The sequence below is a fragment of the Cervus canadensis genome, chromosome 16 (genome assembly GCF_019320065.1).
Source record: "Cervus canadensis isolate Bull #8, Minnesota chromosome 16, ASM1932006v1, whole genome shotgun sequence".
In the NCBI taxonomy this organism is placed as follows: domain Eukaryota; kingdom Metazoa; phylum Chordata; class Mammalia; order Artiodactyla; family Cervidae; genus Cervus; species Cervus canadensis.
The window spans coordinates 7,469,796-7,493,729 of NC_057401.1; the positions used below are offsets into that span (position 1 = coordinate 7,469,796).

Genomic DNA, 23,934 nt, shown 5'->3' on the forward strand with positions numbered 1-23,934 from the left:
ATTCCATTCTACATAAAGTGTTTTCAATTTCTTACCAAAATATGCACTGCAACATTTTATGATGATTTTAAATGGCAAGATGTGTGATTCCTATTTGACCTACAAATTTATGTGTGGCCAAGTACCTTTAAGTGGATTGATGCTTAATGATCCAACCTTATTAAACCATGTGCTGAAAATCTCTGCTGAAAATGAATATTTCAATAACCATTTCATTTTTCCTGTGGGTTTTCTTATTATCTGTTCTCAAGGAAATAAAAGAAGCTATATTTCCAATTTCTAGAAAGTCACTTTTAATAACTATGACCATATACTAAACAATAAACTATTATGTCAGATTATTAAATATATTTGGTTTTAGTGACCTAGATTTTCAAACTCCCCCCGAAGGTCACCAATGCCCACAACCCAGATAATCGCAGAGACCAGCCCTCATCTGCATGCTGCTCCACAGCCTGGGCATTTAGAATTACAAGTTGGCACAGAAGTGCATACTTCTGTGTGGAATTCCATAGAAGATAAAGTCTTCGACATGATCCAGACCAGCAACTGTTTCTAAACTGCTTCTTGAGTTTTCCCCGTTAATTTCCCTCTCTGGTGGATCCTCTTGATCTTCACAAACAGAGGAAGGCTTAACTGAGACAAGTTGCTGGGGAAATATGGAACCTCGACAGCCAAGCACCCACAAAGGGTTCCCACGTGGATGCTATTACAGTCACTGTTTCAGGAGTACAACTCTCTCCAGAAACTGTCCCCCCACCCCGCTCTGACTCGGGCTGCTGATTCTGCCCTCAACAGTTTTGCTATCTGTCAGAAAAGGCTGAATGATGGTCTCCTCTACATTTAGGAGGGAAAGAGTTTGCAAAATTAAGTATGAGAACACAGAGAATGCATGGATCATCTTATACTGTAGTGGCGCAGAGTCTGAAGACCTGGGTTTCGATGCCTGCTTTGCCCCCATCTGAGAATCGATCTCGTATCATCTTCCCTCCCAGGCCGACCTCAACCCTCCCCTCCTAACAGACGGCTCTCACCAGGGCATGTGCCCTCCCACTCAGCACCCTCTATCTAGGCTGCTCTTTACCCTGACACTTACCCTTCTCAACCCAGGACGCTTCTCTGAAAAGTGTCCCCCACGCCCCTCTGGGTTTTCAGGAGCATCCTCAGCTTGCCTTCATCAAGCCATTCATCACAGATCACTAAGCGCTTTCGGTGAGTGTGCTGCCGCCTCCCCACTAGCAAACTGAGGGCAGGGCAGCCTGCTTCCCCCAGGTTTGTACACACGCGTGCACACAAACGCCCACGCGAAGCTTACGCTTAGGGCTCCCAGTTCACAAGGCCTCTTCCAAGGCCCTGGAAGAGCCTAAACATCACGTTCACACAGTCAGTTTTGTCTGATCCACAACAGTAAGATAATCTTTAAAGTGGGATAGTCTGACCTGTACAAGCCCGGGGTGGTCACCATGACCAGAGGAAGACAACAACAGGGACCCCTGGGAAATCTGGCTGAGATCTCGTGTTCACCCAAAGTATGCTGAGTAATTTTTACAGGAAAAATAATTAATAAAATTATTCTGTATTTCACGCTGGAGTTGGGGGTGGGGGAGACACTTTAACTGCCATCAGTGAAGCGTGACCTCTCTTTTCATTCGAGTTCCCCCAGACATACTCCCCTTCCTGCTAGGCGGTACTGGAGCATCTGGCTAAGAGGAATATTGGGACTACTTTTTATATTTATGGGATTTGTCCACTTTTTCAAATTTTGTAATTTCTCATCATACTTACTTTCAATCTAATTTTATACTTGTAGCCTTATATTCCTTTTCTGAAAGAGAAAAACTGCAGAAGTTTCAGGCCCCATAAAACCTGGATTTGTCCCAGCCTGTACCTCATATAGTCCTTGGCCCAAAAAATTTGTCGTGGGAATGAGTGCACGTAGGAATGCACTCAGGGAAAGGCACTTAATATCTCTGGGTTCACCTCCTCTGCTAAACAGTCACGTGTGGTGCTAATGAAATGGATCACATGTGAAAACATCTGGTAGAGTACTACAAGGCACTCTCAACAAGTACAGTAGTAGTGCCATGATTTTTTTCCCCCAAAGACATGGAACATAATAACTGAATATTGGGTGGTTATCAGTAAAGATGCCAAACAGAGGTGCAGTGCATGGGACATGGTTCATAGATCATCCTCCCCGAGTTAGGGGACTCTTCAAGTACCTCCTGTTAGAAAGGGCAAGTTTTTCACTCCCTCCTACTTTATCAGAACCTCCTCACTCTTAAATTCTAATTCTCAGCTGGGAATTTTCTACCTCACAAAGACTTCCTTAATTTAACGCATAATTTTGATACAGTCCATACAGTACCTTCCAAATTTAGTCAGGATTCAAACTCTGGGACAATTTCCTCCCAAACCTCCCAATTTCTTGACCATCATGGTGATAGCTCCCTTCCTGCTTGGCCATCTTTCTGACTCTTCATGCACCTGGAGAACAGAAAGCTAGCATGACTGTCCCCAGCCCAAAACAGGGATGGTCACATACCTGCTGCGGAAAGGTACATAACCACACAGATACAAGCAAACAAAACTAAAGCGTGCTCCAAGATGAACATAGAATGTTGTTCTTTTTTTTCTTTTAAACTTCTTATTTTGTATTGTGGTACAGCAGATGAACAATGTCATGATAGTTTCAGGGGAACAGCAAGAAGGGAATGTATCCATTCTCCCCCAGACTCCCCTCCCACCCAGGCTGCCACATAACACTGAGCAGAGCACCCTGTGCTATCCAGTGGGTCCTTGCTGGTTACCCACTTTAAACACAGCAGTGCGTACAGGTCCATCACAAACTCCCTAACTACTCCTGCCTCCCATCCTTCCCCGGCCAAGCAACCGTAAGTTTGTAGAACATTGTTTATTGAAGGCCACTAAATTAAAATCAAGTATGCATCCAACAAATATTTTTTGAACATGGCATTGAACTGGTACTGGAAAGTCAGTGGGCAGAAAGTTTAAAATCTCTGCTGTCCTAGTGTTTACAAGCTAAAAAGAAGATACATTAAACAAAACAATAAGTAAAATCTCCTCAAAAATGTAAAATATAGAGTATCTAGAGGACTTTGAGGGTATGATTTGAGTTGACACCTGCACAGTAATAATTATACACAGCAGGAAGGAGCAGGAGTGTACCACATAGGGGGAATAGCACATACAAACGTCCAGGGGTAGGAAGATGCATGATACTCATGAGAAACTAAGAGGAGAGTTTGGCTGGAGCTCACAGTACAGGGAATCTGTACAATCTCACAGATGGACCAAGCGCCATCTTTAACTATCAGCCTATTTGTCAACTGGACCCACTCCCCAGTGACCACAGTCATTGTCTAGAATGCTCCTGTTAAGAGTCAGAGATCAAGCTTATCTCCATCCTCAGTGACTCTCTAGAAATGCAATCAGCAAACATTTCTGGAAACTCTCCAATACACTGGACACTGCACTTGGTATTTTGATGTAAACAAAGTGCAAAAGTCTGTGTTCAAGGGACAGTTTGCTATAATCGAGAACATCCTGGAGTGAGAGTCAGAAGACCCTGGGTTCAAATGCAAGTTCCAGCAGAATTCAGCTGGGGGGCCACATTTGACTCAGTCCAGTGAGAATCCCAGATACTGGCCCAGATAAATACATGCTGATAAAAGAGCATCACCTTGCTTCCCTGAACCTAAATTCTCTTATCTGTAGATGGAGATAATCCCTATCCCACAGAGTTTTTGTAAAATTAAATGAGACATCATTAAAGAACAACTGTACACTGCTGAGCACATAACAAGTTTATTAGAAATGCTTGGCTTTTAAGCTGTTTCATTGGAGCCAAATGTCTACTTTGCCCCAAATGATTTTGTCCTACTTAGTAGTGTGAATCTAGTATTATTTGGTGGCAATTTAAATTTACTAATTCATTCTTTTTAATCAAAGAGCTGTAGTTCTGTTTGAATTTTAGCCTCACCTTTGGAAAGCCCAGCCCTTTAGGCCACAGGCTATACCCAAAGCACTTTGGGGCAACAATACGTCCTGATCATTGCCAACATACCCAGGAGATAAGAAACAGCTTCCAAAACAGTAACTTAACCCATAAAGTGAAACCAAGCCTTAGCAAATTGCCAAAAAGAATACCCACTGATGGAGAAGGAAATGGCAACCTACTCCAGTACTCTTGCCTGGAAAGTCCCATGGACTGAGGATCCTGGTAGGCTACAGTCCATGGGGTCTCAAAGAGTCGGACACGACTGAGCGACTTCACAAAAAAAAAAAAAGAAAAGAAAAAGAATACCCACTGAACAGCTTTCCAGCATTGTAACCTAAATACCACACTGTAACCCACTCCTACCTGAGGCTACTCCTGGTTACGGAACTGGACCAGTTTGAACAAAGTTCTGCAAATAAGAGAATGAAGAAAGCTCACCAAGGTAGACAGCAGACTTGTCTCATTAGAACATACAGAGTACAAAACAAGAGATTAACACAAGAAGATAACCAACATCTGAAGGGGAGAAAAAAGTGGGCAAAGTCTGAGGAACAGGCAGCTCTGCAGAGGGTAAAGGCAGCAATGCAAACATGAATGAGAATCACAGCAGACAAGAGAAAAGAGACAGTCATGACCATCAGCGTGTCTTGACGGCTGATCAAATACATAAGATAGTAAGAGAAGAATAAGGAAAACTCGGATTCAAAGCCAGGATGCCTGGGAGAATAGTGGTAGAGTAACACAAATCAGGAGGTTATAAAGGGGATTGGTTAGGGAACTTGAAAAGTTTTTAAAAATATAACAGTCTGGATTTGAAGCCAGGGCTGAAAAACTGGGTGGAAAGAGCCAACACGCCAGCTGGAAACAGAAGATGTAGCAGGGGCAGAAGCCAGGAGGAGGGCCCGCGTGTGGGAGTCCTCAGGAGGAGCTGCGGGTGAAAAACCAAGGAGAAATGAGCTGCCAGAGAAAGCAGTGGGCTGGGGGAACGCCCACGTAAGCAGGGGAGAAGAAAGTGCAACAAAGAGCACAGGTTGAAAGAGGATCAACAGCGTTTGAGAGCACTGGGAACACGTGTCTAAAGTGTACACCAGATCAGGCCATCTCCCCAGCAAGACTCCCACGCTGACCTCTCACTTCATCACCCTGGCCACAAAGCTCTCGGTGCGCAGCCTCGCCCACCCCTCCAGCCCACCTCCTCTCCCTCACCACACACCAGCCACAGGGGCCTTTGACGATCCCTCGGACACAGGGGGTTCACCCCTCCTTCAGGGCCTCAGAGCTTCTACCAGAAGGCTCTCGAGGGACTCTGGTTCCTAACCTATCAAACCTCGCACACACACACACTGCCCTCTACCGTACCATACCACTGTCTGGTCCTAACGCGCATCACAAGTGGAAGTTGTTATGTCTTTCTTTACCTACTTACCGTCTGCCTCTCCACTCACAGAGGACTCCGACAGAGTGAGGTCCCAAGACCTTTTCTCTTTCCCTCTCGACTACATCCTTAGTGACTGGAAAAGCACCCTGCACTTCATGGGGACTTAAGAACAACCTTAGACTGAGCAAGAGCCAAACAGTGCCCTTCCTGAATCTAGTTTGGAAAAGAAAGGCAAACAAAAAAACAAGGTTAAAGTGAAACTGTATCAAGTTACAGAGAGGAAAAAGAGTCAGGAGTCTGAGATAACAGTATTCAAACCATATAGCACATGCCCTCAGGGGTGTAGGACAAGAACTGTTGAGAATGTAGAATCACTATATATCAAATAAAACATTTTTTACTGCTTCACATCTTACTTCTTCTACTGCAGGTTCTCCCAAAGAAAAATCTGACCCACACCCATCACGCCTAAAATTCTTGCTTAAGCTGGAAATTTGATTTTAAAAATCAAATAGAACAAAAATGTCAATTACTACAAGTTCTATATTAAAAGACACAAGCCTGCATGTTACCCAGAATTGTGGAGGCTGCCACTGAAAAATGGGAAATGAGACAAGAACACTTGTCTTATGTACCCACCCCCAGCCCACACCAGCAAAGACATTCCTTCAAAGATGCTGTGTGCTGGAATGAATTCTTCCAGAAGTTTCCTACACGTGTACATTTTACCTTCAGGTCTTTTCTCAGAAGCCTGCATCTCAAGATAACAGTAGAAGGGGGCACCATCAAATGCCAGTGTGCTGAGGGCAAAGAGTAGTGTCTCCTTAAGAACCTGGACAGGCAGGAAGCTAAGGGAGGATTTATGTAGCATCTCTAGGCTGAAGATTTTGCTCGAGTCTGAAAAGTGTTTTTTTTCTCCCCTCTACACCTGCCAGAACCATCAGGTAAGGAGCTCAGGACTTCACAGGAACTGACATCATGTGACTGCTGGTGGGGCTGGGTAGTTACCACGGTTCTCCTGCTCTGCAATGAGAACAACACACTGCTTTGGAGTTGGTTTGCCCCTTCCTTAGGGAAAGCAGGAGAGAAGGCCAAAAGGTAAAAGCAGGATCAAGTGGAGAAACAGCAGGCAGAAAAAGGTCAAGCTAAGTTGGTAGAAAGCAAGAACCATCGAAGCAGAGCTGACTTCAGCCAGCCCAGCTTAAGCAACAGTGGAGGAAGCCACTCAACAGGTAGCAATTAGTTGAGATGCTCATGCTGTTGCGGTTAAGTCAAAACAGGTAACCTTAGTATAATTTCCTAAAAACACATTTGCACAAAGTAAACGTGTGATCAGTAAGTTCATCTCAGGCAAATGCCCCTCCTGATCCCATTCTCAAAGCCAGAACCAGCTGTACTGACATGTGCTAAGAGACACCCCCGCCGGAGGAGCCCTGACCCCTGAACTAGCAACATTACTATTAAGTGGAGCTCGAGAGCTTGATGGCACAAAGGATCATCAGTTCCCAGGCCCAGCTTTTTGTGAGCAAATGAGCTTTAGAGGGTCAGGGGCTGCCTAGTGACAAGCAGCATCCTTTAGCAGGATAAAAAAAAATGTGAGGGGAAAAAAAAGAGCTACTTTAATTGAAAGCCCAAGAAGTTATACCACTCTTCAATGTCATAAAGCTCAAAGGGAGACTGCAGGGTGGTAAAGGACAGAATAAGGACCTGGCCAACGGGGACATGAGCTGTAGTAACAGTGCCGTGGAGAGGTCATTTTGATTAGCTAGTGAAGATGCAAAAATCCCAGGTTTACTGTGGATCTGCCACCAGCAAACTTTCTGAGCCAAAAAAAAGAAAAAAAGTTGTGGCTTCCAATACATCATTTACAAATCCTGAGTGTCAAACCAGCTGAGTTAACATAGTCAAATAAGGGATTTTCCCTCTCAGAACCTGGATGTCCTCCTCTGCAAAGAACAAGTGGCTAAGGCAGAGATCTCAAAAGTGACTCCACATACCAAGATTCCAAGTTGATGGTCAAGAGGGACTGATCACAGGAGGCCCATCGGGGGAGCCACAAGCAGAGAAGGGGCAGCATCTGGAGGACAGGATTTCCTTCGACAGGAACCAGAAGCCAGAAGGAATCTGTGGGAGTCAGGAAGGAGGCGTCCACCAGGTGAGCACAGAACAAAGCAACCAAGTCACTTACAGCCTCCTTAGGAAACGGCCTCCCTGGGCCCTGTCCTGGGGTCCCACTCCAGAAGGCTGGGGCCTGGGAGAGTGTGCTCAGCCAAGGAATTCAAGGACACTTTACCAAGCCCCGGAGATAGAAGAGGTGAATGGAGGAGGTTCAGCTCAAATCCTCACAGTACTGATTAGATCACCAAACATCAGATTACACCTTCAATTACACACAGTGGGCCTAACAGCAACCAATATACTTGAGACCTAATTCAGCAGGATACTGAATTAGGATAAAAGAATAATGAAATAACGACTATAAAAGGCTACGGGAAGAGGGAAGCCACTTAGATCCAACTGGCAACAAGCTCCTGAAGCTAAAACTCTGTTGTCCAAATGGTTATATAATCTGCAGCAGCAGAAGAAATGATTACCCTCCTCAGTCGATTGCTACCATTAACACATCTAAAGGGTGGAAGAGAGCAAGAGCCCACACACAAAGTTCTATAGACACACCCTCTGCAGATGTTATAAAACTCTCCATGGATTAGATGTTCATATTAGCCAGAATCTGAGAAACAGCAGAAATGAGGCACCATGCCCTCTCCCCAAAACAAAGATTAAAACAAGGGAACTTCTTGGAACTTTTATAAAATTTAACACAAAATTTAATATGCTACCCTTCTTTGCACAGTGAAAATGAATTTATAAACCCCAACTTCATAATTACCACAGTTGTTAGGGCTAAAGAACTAGATATTAAGTATATCTGAAAGTTGCTGAATAAAATGTGAACTCTTACACTACATTTGCACTCCAAAATCACTGCAGATGGTGATTGCAGCCATGAAATTAATAAAAAGACGCTTACTCCTTGGAAGGAAAGTTATGACCAACCTAGACAGCATATTAAAAAGCAGAGACATTACTTTGCCAACAAAGGTCCGTCTAGTCAAGGCTATGGTTTTTCCAGTGGTCATGTGTGGATGTGAGAGTTGGACCGTGAAGAAAGCTGAGCACCGAAGAATTGATGCTTTTGAACTGTGGTGTTAAAGAAGACTCTTGAAAATCCCTTGGACTGCAAGGAGATCCAACCAGTCCATCCTAAAGGAGATCAGTCCTGGGTGTTTATTGGAAGGACTGATGCTGAAGCTCAAACTCCAATACTTTGGCCGCCTCATGCGAAGAGTTGACTCGTTGGAAAAGACCCTGATGCTGGGAGGGATCGGGGGCAGGAGGAGAAGGGGACGACAGAGGATGAGATGGTTGGATGGCATCACCAACTCAATGGACATGAGTTTGAGTAAACCCCGGGAGTTGGTGATGGATAGGGAGGCCTGGCGTGCTGCAATTCATGGGGTCGCAGAGTCGGACACGACTGAGCGACTGAACTGAACTGAATTGAGGTATGTAATATTCTTCATCCAACAATTCCACTTCTAGGAATCTATCCCATAAAAATGAAAGTATGCATAAATAAGGACATATGGACAAGGATGTCTAGTAAATACCGATCCACAGAGAAGGGGCCTAACCCACACAAACATTTACTAAACAGAATGAATTAGAGCTACACCTGATGACTTGCAAAGATTTCCACAAAGTAATGCTGGGTTAGAAAAGATATAGAAGTTTATATAAATATGATCCAGATTCTTTTTTGGGCCATTTATCACTCAGTTTGTAGGATCTTAGCTCCCCAACCAGGAATTGAACCTGCATCTTCTGCATTGAAAGCGCAGGGTCTTAACCACTGGACCATCAGAGAATTCCCTGATTCAGACTTGTTAAAATGATTTTATTAAAACTTGTGTCTATATTTATGGATGTATAGGGTTGTATGAGCACAGGAAAATGTAGAAATATACACACTAAGTCAGTGATTCTCAAATATTAGCCCACATCAGAATCACCTGAAGGTGATATCTAGGCCCCACACCCAGAGTGTCTAACTCAGTAGGTTTGCAGTAAGGTCTGAGAATTTGTATTTCCAATGAGTTTCCCAAGGAGGCTAATGCTGTTGAGAATGACTGCAATAGGTTTCAACAAGAGTTACCTGTGAGACAGAAGTGGAGGTATGGAAATGGGGAGAGAATAATGGGGATCTGTGCAAGATAACATGAACAGCTTTTTACATGATTTCTTTCATGCACTGTGTGTGTGTGTGTGCATGCACACAAATTTCTGAAAGGACTGTTATCAAAATACATCAAAATACATTTTGGATGAATGAAAATTCATCCAAAGGTGGAATCTGAAGTGATCTCTATTTTCTTCTTGGTAATTTCTTATTCTTTTTTATAATAAGCAAACATGATTTAAATAATCCTTCAAATAAACCCATTTTATTGAGAAAAAAACCTTTGGAAATCAACAATTTCTCAAGGAAAAGCTCTTCTACTTTGTTTACAGCACTGAATTGATATTTTTGGAAAGATGAATGCTAATTACACTTTATATAAAAATAAAAACATAATTAATGTGGAAAAGGAAGTTCTTGGATGAAGTACATAACAACATGTATTTTATGTTGTTGTTCAGTTGCTAAGTTGTGTCTGACTTTTTGAAACCCCATGGACTGTAGCCCACCAGGCTCCTCTGTCCATGGGATTTTCCAGGCAAGAATACTGGCGTCGTTTGCCATTTCCTTCTCCAGGGGATCTTCCTGACCCAGGGATCGAACCTGCAACTGCTGCATTGGCAGATGGATTCTTTACCATTGACCCACCAGGGAAGCCACATGTGTGTTTTATAACCTTCCTTAATCAACAAAAATTTAGAGAAAACTCAATTTTTAAAGTAATCAAATAACCTACAATGGAATATAATCTGTAAAGTAAAACAAAACAAAAACTGGGTCACTATGCTACACACGTGAAACACATTGTAAATCAACAATACTTTTTTAAAAATTCAGCCAAAACATACAATCTTTCTTGTGAATGTACAAACATTTTCTCTTTCAAAATTCAATCTGATATTCAGCAAGCAAAATCTCTTTTTAAGCTGTACTTGCATCAGTTCCTCTTTTTACATACAGACTAGAAAATAAAAATACGACAAAAACCAACTAAAAATAAAAAATAACTTTACTTCAAATATAGAATGTATGTTCTCAAGTGGTGTATCCATTAAAGAGTATTAAGCTAGAAAATAAGTATCTTAGATCAGTTATAATCATTATAATTTACACTTTTCCAGGCTTTCCCATTTCTCATTAGTTTCTTCACTACAGCTCTTTGCTAGCTTAAAACATCTCCTCCTAAAACCATGCTACTATTCTATCTGAAAATTAAGCCTAGACTTCAAACCAGATGGCATGCCTCTGCTAGCTTTTCAACGGGGAACAAACAGCCTGGCCTTTCAGAACTGCTTCCTTTAGTTCCCCTCAAAATACAGATGCAGGAAGCTGCTAGAGGCTGAAAATTGGATTTGTAATGCTTATATCCCTAAGGTTTGCAAATCAATATTATAAACTCTTGGCTATCAGTCCTGCCAACTCCATTTTCTTCTATAATCTTATTATAGTGCAGTGTTTCTCTGTTCCTACAATAACAACTCAACAGACCTCCACAGTTCATTTTAAAAATTAGGGTAAATCTAAGACTGAGTTCAGGAATATTTCTGCATTCCCAGTACTGAGATTGTCCCATTTCTAAAGATAAGCAAACAGAAATGTTTGCCATGGAGAAAAAAGTTTGCCCCCCCAAAATAAAGGAAAACATTTAAAACACGTGATCAGATAAACACATAATCAGAGACTATGCTTCCCTCCCTCTGAAACAGATTCCTGGAAGACAGAAAAAAAAAGATTAAGTTCTTGCTTTGTGCTCACAATAAAACTAGGTGGGTATAAGAAGAAACATACCATGTCAAGATATGAAAATACTACACAGAAACTAAAAACAAAGTAATGGTCCAAAACTGTTCTGGAAAGCAGGAAATAAACTTCATAGTAAAGAAAACTAAAGTAAAATAGAAAAGAAAACATGCTTGCAGAAATAAGACCGAAAAAAAAAAAAAGAAAGAAGAGTTAGAACAGTCCAACCTTAGAATATCAGCTATTCTAGAAGGCGAAAACAATGATGAAAGGCCAAAGGATAAAACCTTAAAAAGGAAGTTGAAAGTTTTTACAGATTCAAACAAAATGTATGGGGGGGAGGGGACAGGGGCAGGGAAAGACTTACATCCATAGATTTTTCTCTTCTATAGGTATAAAGAATCTACCATCTTTAGGACGGATTCTCTATGATGACCCAAAAATAAAGATGGAAAAACATTTTAACTATAAAAGTTTTGTAAGAAATAAATCAAAACAGGTTATAATCAAAGGAACCAAAAAGAAACCACTTATAGGACCCACTTGAATGAAGTATCCTTTTGTGAAAGATGGACAGAAGTTGGGGAATAATTGCTATCTATTTTTTTTCTCCATGATTATTGCCCCATTATGTGATTTAATTCTTCTTGAGATAAATCTTACAATTTATGTTTTTAAAGCCTGTCTTAAAAGATTTTTCCAGTATATTAGCATACAATTATGCTTAGTATTTTTTTATAATCAAGATCAAGAAACAACAATTAAAACCAGAGATAGAACAAAGGACTGGTTCAAAACTGGGAAAGGAGTACATCAAAGCTATATATTTCACACTGCTTATTTAACTTATATGCAGAGTACCTCATGTGAAATGCCAGGCTGGATGAAGCACAAGCTGGAATCAAGATTGCCAGGAGAAATATCAATAACCTCAGATATGCAGATAATATCACTATAATGACAGAAAGCAAAGAGGTTCTAAAGAGCCTCTTGATGAAGGTAAAAGAGAAGAGTAAAAAACCTGGCTTAAAACTCAACAGTCAAAAAACTAAGATCATGGCATCCGGTCCCATCACTTCGTGGCAAATAGATGGGGAAACAATGGAAACAGTGACAGCTTTATTTTCTTAGGCTCCAAAATCATTGCAGATGGTGACTGCAGCCATGAAATTAAAAGATGCTTGCTTCTTGGAAGAAAAACTATGACCAACCTAGACAGCATATTAAAAAGCAGAGACATTACTTTGCCAACAAAAGTCCGTCTAGTCAAAAAAAAAAAAAGTCCGTCTAGTCAAAGCTATGGTTTTTCCAGTAGTCATGTATGGATGTGAGAGTTGGACCATAAAGAAGGATGAGCACCAAAGAATTGATGCTTTTGAACTTGGTGTTGGAGAAGACTCTTGAGAGTCCCTTGGACTGCAAGGAGTTCAAACCAGTCAATTCTAAAGGAAATCAGTCCTGAATATTTATTGGAAGGACTGATGCTGAAGCTCCAATACTTTGGCCACCTGATGGGAAGAACTGACTCACTGGAAAAGACCCTGAAACTGGGAAAAGACTGAAGGCAGGATGAGAAGGGGATGAGAGAGGATGAGATGGTTGGATGGCATCACTGATTCAATGGACATGATTTTGAGCCAACTTCAGGAGATGGTGAAGGACCTGGAAGCATGGCGTGCTGCGGTCCGTGCGGTCTCAAAGAGTCAGACACAACTGAGGGACTGAACGACAACAGATAATCATCTCAATATGTTCAGGACTCTTCATAACTTCTAGTTTTGTTTGGGTTCTCTCTTAATCACACTTAGAGTCAATCTTGTTTTTCCAAAAGAACTAGTCATGACAACTAGATAGAATCACTGGAAATACACTGGAAAGTATCAAAATTCTGAGATTGAGTGTATCAGTCACATGAGAAAACACATCATGTAAATAAATGTCAAAAGAACTTCAATAAAATTAAACACGAATTTATAGATAAAACTCTGGAAAAAAATACACCAAAATGTCAACATCATTATGCACAACAGGATTAAAAATGGTGTTGATTATTGCATGTATTTTTAAATAAATATATATAATAAATATGAATAAAATATTATGTGCTTATAACCAGATCTCAGTAAACTAGGAGAAAACAGAAGTGAATATTTATGAAACATCTGAAGACAGAAGGTCACAGAGGAAGCCTGCCCCGAGATACAAAAACAAATAATAGCCTAGCTTGTGTCTGCTTTGCCTATGTGTTACTCATCTGATGAAATTTGATTTAAAACTTGTTTTCATTACAGTACCTCCCCACTGACTGCTTCCTGCATGCGGTCAAATGGGCAGATTGGCTTAGGTCATCCATAAAGATGCTGACATAAAACAGCAAGTGAAAAAGCACGTTTCAGTTATGCTAAACATAGTGCATTTCATCTGGATACCAGTTATAATACGCATTTTATATTCCACTAGGAGAAAAAGCTGCCAAGTTTTGTGAGATTTTATGCTTATTAAAAGAGCTTGTCGAAATTTATAGACTTTACCACATTATCATGTTGCTCTTTCCATGTCTTTCAATATACACAGTAACTTTGACTTTTTAATGCCAAATCACAGTGAAATCATTCTGAAAGCAATTAACTCATACAGAACCAGAAAGGCACATATGCAATTTAAAATGACAACAGCATGGACCATTGTGACCAAGGTCACACATGCGTAGGTACTGACAGCTCCTTCATGACACCTGCCAGGATCAACACTGAAGTGGGATTATCTCAACTTCAGAGATGTAAAATGAGAAAATCACATGTTTACACTGATAAATAATAATAATGTTTTAAACCATCTGTCCCCAACCATTTTGGCACTAGGGAATGGTTTCACGAAAGACAAATTTTCCATGGACTGGGGGGTGCAGAATGGTTTCAGGATGATTCAACTGCCTCAACTCCACCTCAGATCATCAGACATTAGCTTCTCGTCAGGAGCACACAACCTACATCTCTCATACATGCAGTTTACAGTAGCGTTCGCACCCCTATAAGAATCTAATATCACCAATGATCTGACATGAGGTGGGGCTGGGGTGATAATGCAAGCAATGGGGAGCAGCTGTAAACACAGATTAAGTTTGCTTGCTCACTCGCCACTCACCTCCTGCTGAGGGCCCAGTTTCTAAAAGGCCACAGACCAGTACCAGTCTGTGGCCCAGGGGCTGGGGATCCCTGTTTTAAACTATCTATAGAGGATGAGATTATGAGTGACTTATTTTCTTAACACTTTCTGTATTTTTTTTGGTTTTTCCTAATTAGTTTATATTATTTGATAATTTAAAAAAAAATACTTTTTTGCTCCCTTTGGTCTGCTTGTCTTCTCTCCTTAAGCAATGTGTATTGACTCTTGCCAAAGCTGGTCTTAATCTGGTAGTCTCAGTTCAAAATAGTTATACCAAAGTGTTGATCAATTACAAGGTTTTGAAAGCTGGAGGCATAATCCTCCCAGACTTCAGACAATAATACAAAGCTACAGTAAATAAAGCAGTAGGTACTGCACATACCAAAAAAGACAGATGGATCAACGGGACAGAACAGAGAAACAAACTTACACACCTACAGTCAACCTGCGACAGAGGGGGCAAGAACATACAATAAAGAAAAGACAGTCTCCTCGGCTAGTGGTGTTGGGAATGCAGCTATCCAGGATAGCTGCATATAAATCAACGAAGTTAGAACAATCCCTCATACTATACACAAAAATAAACTCAAAATGGCTTAAAGACTTAAATACAAGATGTGACACCGTAAAACTCCTAGAAGAGAACATAGGCTAAACACTCTCTGACATCAGTCACAGCAATGTTCTCTTATCTCAGTCACCCAAGGCAATAGAAATAAAAGCAAAAATAAACAAATGAGACCTAATCAAACTTATAAATTTTTTCACAGAAAAAGAAACCATAAACAAAACAAAAAGACAACCTACTGAGTGGGAGAAAACATTTGCAAATGATGCAACTGACAAGGGCTTAATTTTCAAAATATATAAACAGCTCATACAACTCAATAACAAAAAAACAAAGCCCAATGAAAAATGAGCAGAAGACCAAAATAGACATTTCTTTGAAGACAACATACAGATGGTCAATAGGCACATGAAAAGATGCTCAACATCATTAATTATTAGAGAAAAAGAAATCAAAATACAGTGAGGTACCACCATACACCGGTCAGAATGGCCATCATCAAAAAGTCTACAAACAACAAATGCTGGGGTGGGGGTTGGGCGGGTGGCGGGTGTGGAGAAAAGGGAACCCCCCTACACTGATGGTGAGAATGTAAACTGATGCAGCCCCTAGGAAAAACACTATGGAGGCTCCTTAAAAAATAAAAATACAATTGCCATGTTATCCAGTAATCCCACTCCTGGGCATTTATCTGGAGGAAACTCTAATTCAAGTAGATACAATGCACCCCTATGTTCATAGTAGTACTATTTACAAATAGCTAAGACATGGAAGTGCCCTAAATGTCCACTGACAGATAAATGGATAAAGAAGATGTGGTGTGTGTATATATGGAACAGAATATTACTCAGCCATAAAAAAGAATGAAATAATGCCATTTGCAGCAACATGAATGGACCTACAAATTATTGTACTACATAAAGTCAGAAAGAAAACAAAAAATGCCATATGATATCACTTACATATAGAATCTAAAATACAACACAAATGAACTTATTTATGAAACAGAAATAGCCTCACAGACATAGAAAACAAACTTACATCTACCAAAGGGAAAAGGGTGTGGAAGAGGGACAAATTAGGAGTTTGGGATTAGCAGATTATTGTTGTTACTTAGTCACTAAATCGAGTCCAACTCTTTCACGACCCCATGGACTGCAGCCCACCAGGTTCCTTTGCCATGGGATTTCCCAGGCAAGCATACTGAAGTGGGTTGCCATTTCCTCCTCCAGGGGATCTTCCCAACCCAGGAACTGAACCCATGACTCCTGCATTAGCAGGTGAATTCTTTACCACGGAGCCACCTGGGATACAAACTACTATACATAAAATAGATAAATAACAAGGTCCCACTGTACAGCACAGGGAACTATATTCAGTATAATAAACCATAATGGAAAAGAATATAAAAAAGAAAAAACTATATATATAGTTATATATATGTGTGTGTGTATGTGTGTATAACTGAATCACTACTATAGAGCAGAAACTAATCCAACACTGTAAATCAAACATACTTCAATTTTTTAAAAAACTACAAGGTTTTATATCATAATTAGATTTTAGATCTGTTTGGTTTGAGGTATGGGAGCAGAGTAGAAAGAATAAAGCTAAGGAGGATTAAGTTGCCAAAAAATTTAAAAAATTAAAAACTTGGGACCAAATGGGGACTAAAGTGGTCTAAATTTAGCCTTGAACCAATCTCTTCTTTTAATCTTAATTATGCTAGGCCAAGTCTAACTAACTATAATTCATTTTATGACCTACAAATCACAACCTAGAGAGAACACTCTAGACCACTGGGTAACCCAGAAGGCAGCTTTTTCATGATTCAGTTATTTTATCATTTTGTTTTTCTCCAGAGAATAGAGTGGAATATGTAAGGGGGAGGGGAGGATGCAGCTGGGGGAGGGTGGGGGGGCAGGAAGGGGGGAGGAAGGGAGAGAGGGAGGGTCACCTGGAGAGTGATGTGTGCTAAGGGGAAACGAATGACTATATTTTAATTGACTTAAGATTCTATTCAAATTTGTTCCAGTTCCTTGATATTTTGTCTATTGGAGATATATCTAAATTGAGATCATACCCTTATTCTAAATTTAATATTCTTGGTGTATTTCATGAGTGGATGATTCAAAGGCTACCTGAAACCCCAGTTCCAATGCATACACCCATGCCCACCCACCACCAACATAGGTTTCCAAGAAAAGAGGTTATGCCTAAAATAAGGAAGGTAGAGAAAATCATCTGCCATTTTCTATGTGGGGAGACAATTGGTTCACTTCTGTTACACCTAGTAACTGCCTTCAGGAACAGAATCCTCCGTCAGCCCAGAAGGCACATCTGATCAGGAATCTTATCAGGCTGCTCTGCCCACACACCACACCCCCCCCGCCCCCGCCACCGATTTTATGTATGTCCCAACACTACTTTTGCCTTTGAGTTCCTATTTCATGATTTTACCTATCATCTTACCAACTGTCATTGAACCCCCCTCCTCCAAAGATACACACAGAAAACATTCTTGGTTATTATCAGCATATCATATAATAATGTGTTCAGAAATCATCCACAGAGATAAACTGAGCATTTTTGAGTCCAGAGGTTAATTAAGCGTTGGTGATACAGTGGTGAGCAGAGCTGCCTTCCAGAAGTTATGTAGTTAAAAGTTCCTCTGGAAAATACCATTAAAACCTAGACTTTGGAACCAGGAGTCAACCAGTTTTAAAAGTCTCCATACAAAAACGTGACAGTAAAGCTGTGTGTGGTTTTTTAAAAGTCCCAACTCAATAGCAAGCAAAACATTTCTTCCCACTTTGGTCGCGTGGGTTTCAAGTCCAAGAATGAGCCACTTAGGCTGCAGCCCAGGGCTTAGGCACTTACATACAGAGGTACTTCGCTGCAGTTCAGCTCCATGGTTTCCGCATCTGCAATGAAAATAACGAACAGCAGAGTTATTGGAGGAGTCCCCGTGTGACCAACCCGTAGGGCTGTATCCTGCCTTTCAGTTAACATCATGGAGGGAAGATACCCGCTAGATAGGAAAACTGCAGAGACAAAACTAAGAACAAAGGAATAAGATGCTCTCCGCATAGAATAACTCCCCCCCTTTCTTCTTTCACATGAATATCTACAATAAGGAAAACCTACCACCGCCAACATTATCCCACTGACTGCTCCCAAACATAAAATATCCATATATTTCAGAAAACCAAGAAAGGCCAACACAAGCATGTTGCAGGTTTTGCCTTAGATAATCACTTAGGCTACTCTGAGGTCAGAATCCACTCTTGGCTGGACGAGGCAGGAGCCTATGGCGACAAGACAGATCTAGGACCTGTTACCCAGGACCTGAAAGCTTTCTCTGGAGGGAGGCAGCCCGCTGTCAGGCTAGACAGCCTCTCCACTAGCTGTACACACCCCTTCTGCACCCAGAAACCAGCCAGCAGCTTAGACAAAAGGAGCATCATTTAAAAGAGGTTCACTGAACACCTTCCGTGGGCTCCGCATTGCACAAAGATGACCAGGAAGTGATCCACGCCTCAAAGACCTCACAGCTGAACAACAGACACCTCAAGATGGGAAGAAAGTGAAGAGTGGGCTGCATGTGAACTCTGAGCAGGGTCAACAAGGAGACTCATGGCCCCCATCACCTTCCCTCTCTCCCCCAACCCATCTGCGTCCTCTGGGACACAGTTCTGCTCACCAGGCCAAGCCTGGTCCTGGTCCCCAGGCCACCACCAGCGGCAGTACTTTGGGGCTGTCTCTTAAGAGGGCAGACACGTAGCACCTGAATTGTGACTTGAGTACAGTAATCCCTAGAGGACAGACTTGACCCAGAGGACAAATACAAATAATTCTATTTTATTTTTTTATAAAATCATTTAGCTCACGTTTTACTAATAGTTCACAAACATGCTGGCGCTGGCCACCCTTCTGGGCACGAGACACCTTCCATGACTCATCCTGAGAAGACCGAGGGCATCACAAGGCCGAGGGGGTGACAGCCGGGCCCCCCGCCTTGGTCCTCGTTTTCAACACTTTGTGCCCTGTGGCAGTTCACGTGGACACACCTAAATGGGCTTACAGGCTATCAGTAACGATTTCTAAGGAAACTAACCTCATAAACTGGATGAATGGTTTAAGGAGGTGAGAAAGTTCAAATTAAAAATAACACTAACCACAAAAATGACAAAACTGAGGTTCTGAATCCCAAAAGGACCTGTTCATCAGCTACACGATGGAATAAAAATAATGACCACCCTGAGAGCACTGAGGAGTACACGCCCCCAAGATTCAAAATGATCAAGAAGGCATTTAAAATATGAATGTAGGACCTCCCTGGTGGGACGGTGGATGGGAGTCCGCCTGACAATGCAGGGAAGGCCAGGAAGATTCCGCATGCTGAGCAGCAACTAAGACCCTAAGACCCTGCACCACAACTGCTGAGCCTGGGCTGTGGGCTCAGAGCCACGACGACTGAAGCCCGTGTGACTAGGGCCTGTGCTCCACAAGAGAAACCAACACAATGAGAAAGAAGCTCGCACAACGCAACTGGAGGAAGCCCATGCTCAGCAACACAGACAGACCCAGTGCAGCCAAAAATAAATAAATAAAACTTAAAACTTAAAACTTAAAGCTTCCCTGGGAGGCTCAGCTGCTAAAGAATCTGCCTGCAATGTGGGAGACCTGGGTTCGGTCCCTGGGTTGGGAAGATCCCCTGAAGAAGGGACCACTGCAGTATTCTGATCTAGAGAATTCCATGGACTATAGTCCATGGGATCGCAGAGTCGGACACGACTGAGCGCCTTTCACTTTCAAATGTATGTATATCCACAGCACATGTACCATGATTCTCACACTACATGTATGCTGTGTCTCAAAATACTAATCATTTTTCACCTGTTAACAGTCATGCCATACACAATTCCAATCTTTTATAAAACTTCACTGAACTTGATAATATCAGAAGATTCTTTGAAGATTTCTATTTAATAGTAAAAGAAATGAATGCATTCTACTGTGTAAACACAGCGCTAAGAAAAAAATGGCTGAAACATAGAATAAAAAACACAAAGTATACAAACTAAAGCACGTTCCTTTAGGAGCAAAACTTTAAAAACTGAATATTTTAAGAAGCTTATTAGGACAAATTAAGCTGTGCGGAAGACCCGCCATAGAGTTAGAGGAAAGTAAAGATGGTATTAGATTTTGTCTGATAAAATACATTTAAAAATGTATGACAAAAACCACTACAATATTGTAAAGTAATTAGCCTCCAACTAATAAAAATAAATGGAAAAAAAAATCACTTTGGGTGAGAATATGAAGATTTTCTGAAGAGTGAATTACTGTTTCAATAAATAATGGCCAAAATACAACCCTGATAGGGCAACTTCTCAGACAGGAAGTTTAAAAAGCACAAATGCAAAATCCATTCACTGTGTCATTCATGGGTGAGATATTGTAACAAAGAACTTGAAGCCAAAAGCACACAGTTTCACAGGATGTCAGTGTGGTTAATTTTATAGAAATAAGACCTTTAAACATGGTCAAATCTTTACAATCGCTGCAACAAGACGGGAAATGACCATAAAAATCTTTACCACATTAAAGGGTGTTGGTTATCGAAGCAAAGTACTTTAAAAAGTTGCCAAACAGTACTACCTAATCTTCTAACAAAAATAGAAGTGTTCCAAATTTTTGCTGGGCTTTCCAAGATTAAAACTGGCTGTTTATAGCAAATTTTTCTTAAAATATTTTTCAAATAAATACCCTATCCCTTCTAGAGAGGGGTGATATTTAATAAGTGAAAAAGAAAAGGCACCTCAAAAGAAACAGGTTGTAGACAGTACACACCACTGTAAAAACATTCTGAAAAAGTATTTGTATGTTTTCATTTTGTGATCTTAATGCAAAAATTATTTAAAGTTTGCCACCTACAAAAGCCCTCATACACACATTCTTTAAATTTTGGGGAAAGGCTTTCTAATATACTTTTTTAACCTTGCCAAATGTTTCATGGGTTTTTTTCTTTTTAATGCAACAACTTCTGATTAATTTGCAGGAAGAATGATTAACATCAGGAAAAATGTGAATTTACTAGCTACATTTAAACAAACTCTTGTATAATTGTTGGATGGGATTAAAATATAAATCCCCTTATTTATAAGTACACCCAGCACTCACTTCAATTAGAATCTTTTTTACCATAGAATCTTTTTTACCATTAGAATCTTTTCCAGCTATGACACTTCAAAACCAATTTCAAAATAAACAGTACTTGGAACCAGACATTCAAGCCAAAGTACTACACAGCATTAAAATTACTAAGCATAGCTTTTCAGAACAGTGACACATTTTCACTATATTACTCTGCCATGTATTACATGTCAATGTTTTTAGTGAGAACAAAAGGGGCTATTAAAAAAATTTACTACAATGTTTAACCCTTATAGCTTTTCAGGTATGAGGTATGTTTCAGAATATCCACTGTTACAGTAGTTATTGTCATTAAGTCACTAAGTCATGTCTGACTCTTTGCAACCCATGGACTGCAGCACACCAGGCTCCCCTGTCCTTCACTATCTCCCGGAGTTCGTTCAAATTCATGTCCATGCTACAGTAGCATGTTTTATTAATAAATACATTAAGTAAGGAATACATGCTAACATTTCATACTTAAGGGTACGGGACAACATTTTGAAGCTCTGCTCTATAAAGTAAGTAGGCCCTCCCCACAATGGTGAGGCTGCTTTTCCCAAGTTTTCCTCCGGGTTCAGCAGATTAAGGAGTGTAGGGCGCGTACCAGAGCCTCTGGAGTTGTGTGTTTATCCAGTGAAAAGGCCCACGTGAGCTGGAGCGCAGTACAGAATCCAGCCTGGCGCAGTTGTGATCTGTGTTCTGTGAAGGATCCAGGGCCTCCACCCCTTTCAGTCAGTGTAAGGCCCACTTCATCAAACGCCTGCCTCAACTTTGGACTGTAATTATCTCAGACGAAAGGCAAAACCTCAAGGGCTAAACAACATATTTATACTTCACCTGATATTTACCAACTCATATTTTATTATTTCTGTTTACCTTTTGCCTGTTTTCAGTGAAGAACCATTTTGAGCAGCAGTTTTCTTGTTTTTCAGAGAAACTATGTTTCACTGCTTGAAAAAATAAACTAAAACCAAACCCCCCCCCCCAGTTCTCAGCCTCAGTTCCAACACTTACAAAACCTCTATGAGGATCACCTGCTTAAGCTGTAAAGAACAAAGTTCAAAGCAAATATATCCTCAAATAAAACTTCAAATCAAATCAGCTGTTAAAAACTATATCCTCACTTTTCTGAAACTAATTCCTGTGTTATAGCTAAAAGCAGTAGTTTTGTGTTCACTTGCAGAGCTGCATGGTGAAATGTGGCCACACCTCCTTTTACATCAAGTTTAATGATAAAAAATTTGTATTTGCTAAACAAGTCACACTGGCCTAAGTTCCTCACATGCTGTGGCTTTTCACCATGTGAGTGAAGCGTCGTGTACTGCGCTTCATTTTCTCAGGCTTGAGTTCTCCACCTGCAATTTCAAAAATTGAGACTCAAGGACTTTTATATCGTACTGCATTTTTTTTTTTTAATATTTCTTGGGAAACTGAAGAGCCAATACATTTCTAGTCTTGCTGGCAGACACCATGGAATAATTTGGGGTCTCAGTAGAGAGCTGCAACTTTTAATTTTACTCCCAAAGAGGAGACAATCTTGCGAAAAAGGTTATCAAGATACAAAACATTCAATATTTTAGATATTTTTTGAAAAATACATACTATTCCAGTACCTTTGCCTGCTAGTTAACTCTAAAGAAAAATATTAGACAATTTTCAACAGGTGAAAAGAATATTTTAATTTTTAAAAATAACATTTAACAAATACAGAAAAAAATCAATTTTTTGAAGTCCTGAGTTTCTCAAATTTTTGCATCTAAATGAAATATTCTAAGACTGATTCAATATAAAACCATGATTAATTCTGTCTTCAACATGCTAAAAATCAGTGGGTATGCCTCTCATACAACCTATTAACAGACAATGGTCAAATATTTATCAATACTATAAACAACTGCATTTAGAAGGATAATGGTATGTGAAGTACTGCATTAAGTATTTTACCAACATCATCTCAGGGAATCCTCACGGCTGCTGCTGTTCAATCGCTAAGTCACGTCGGACTCTGTGGCCCCATGGACTGCAGTATCCCAGGCTTCCCTGTACTTCGCTAACTCCTGGAGTTTGCTCAAACTCACGTCCACTGATTCAGTAGCATTGAGAAAATGCTACTTAGTTACCAAACCTTCATTTACAAGTCCCTTCAGTTCCAATGTTAACTAAAAAGCAAGTTACCTAAACAAAAAAATTTAAATAAACAGACCACTTACAGAATTACAAGCAACAACCTCCAGTGTTCATTCTTCCCCCAACCCAATGCCAGCATCTACCCTCTAGCAATTTTATCCTGTACACCAAAATTTTTTCTATAGTTTTTTGCTTTGGCCTGGTGTGGTTACCAGATATTTTAGCTAAAAAACAAATAAACTCAAAATAATGCTGGAAATCTTTTTTTTAAACACGAAATAAGGTTAAATAAAATTGAGAAAAGAGTTTGAGTACTGGAGAAAGTCAAGTCACATACAAAACTATCAGTGAGAATGTGACAGAGATCCATTAACAAGTAAAAAGAAATAATCATAATAAGATAAAAGCTTAAAGACAGTAATTTCAACATTAAAGGAATACGAGTACCTTCTTCCCACCTAGGAGAAAATAGAAGACAATCTTGGGTATTTCTA

The 23,934-nt window shown here is 40.5% G+C and overlaps 1 protein-coding gene across 4 annotated transcripts in view; it reads right to left on the reverse strand.

Moving 5' to 3' along the window:
- ARHGEF28 (Rho guanine nucleotide exchange factor 28) overlaps nt 1-23,934 on the reverse strand; it is a 326,249-nt gene that overhangs the window by 250,792 nt on the left and 51,523 nt on the right. For all 4 annotated transcript variants that reach the window (XM_043488559.1, XM_043488558.1, XM_043488553.1 and 1 more), the window contains exon 2: nt 17,993-18,036. In XM_043488559.1, the coding sequence (XP_043344494.1) occupies nt 17,993-18,025 (33 nt within the window). In that variant the 5' untranslated portion in view covers nt 18,026-18,036. The remainder of the gene's footprint in view (nt 1-17,992; nt 18,037-23,934) is intronic.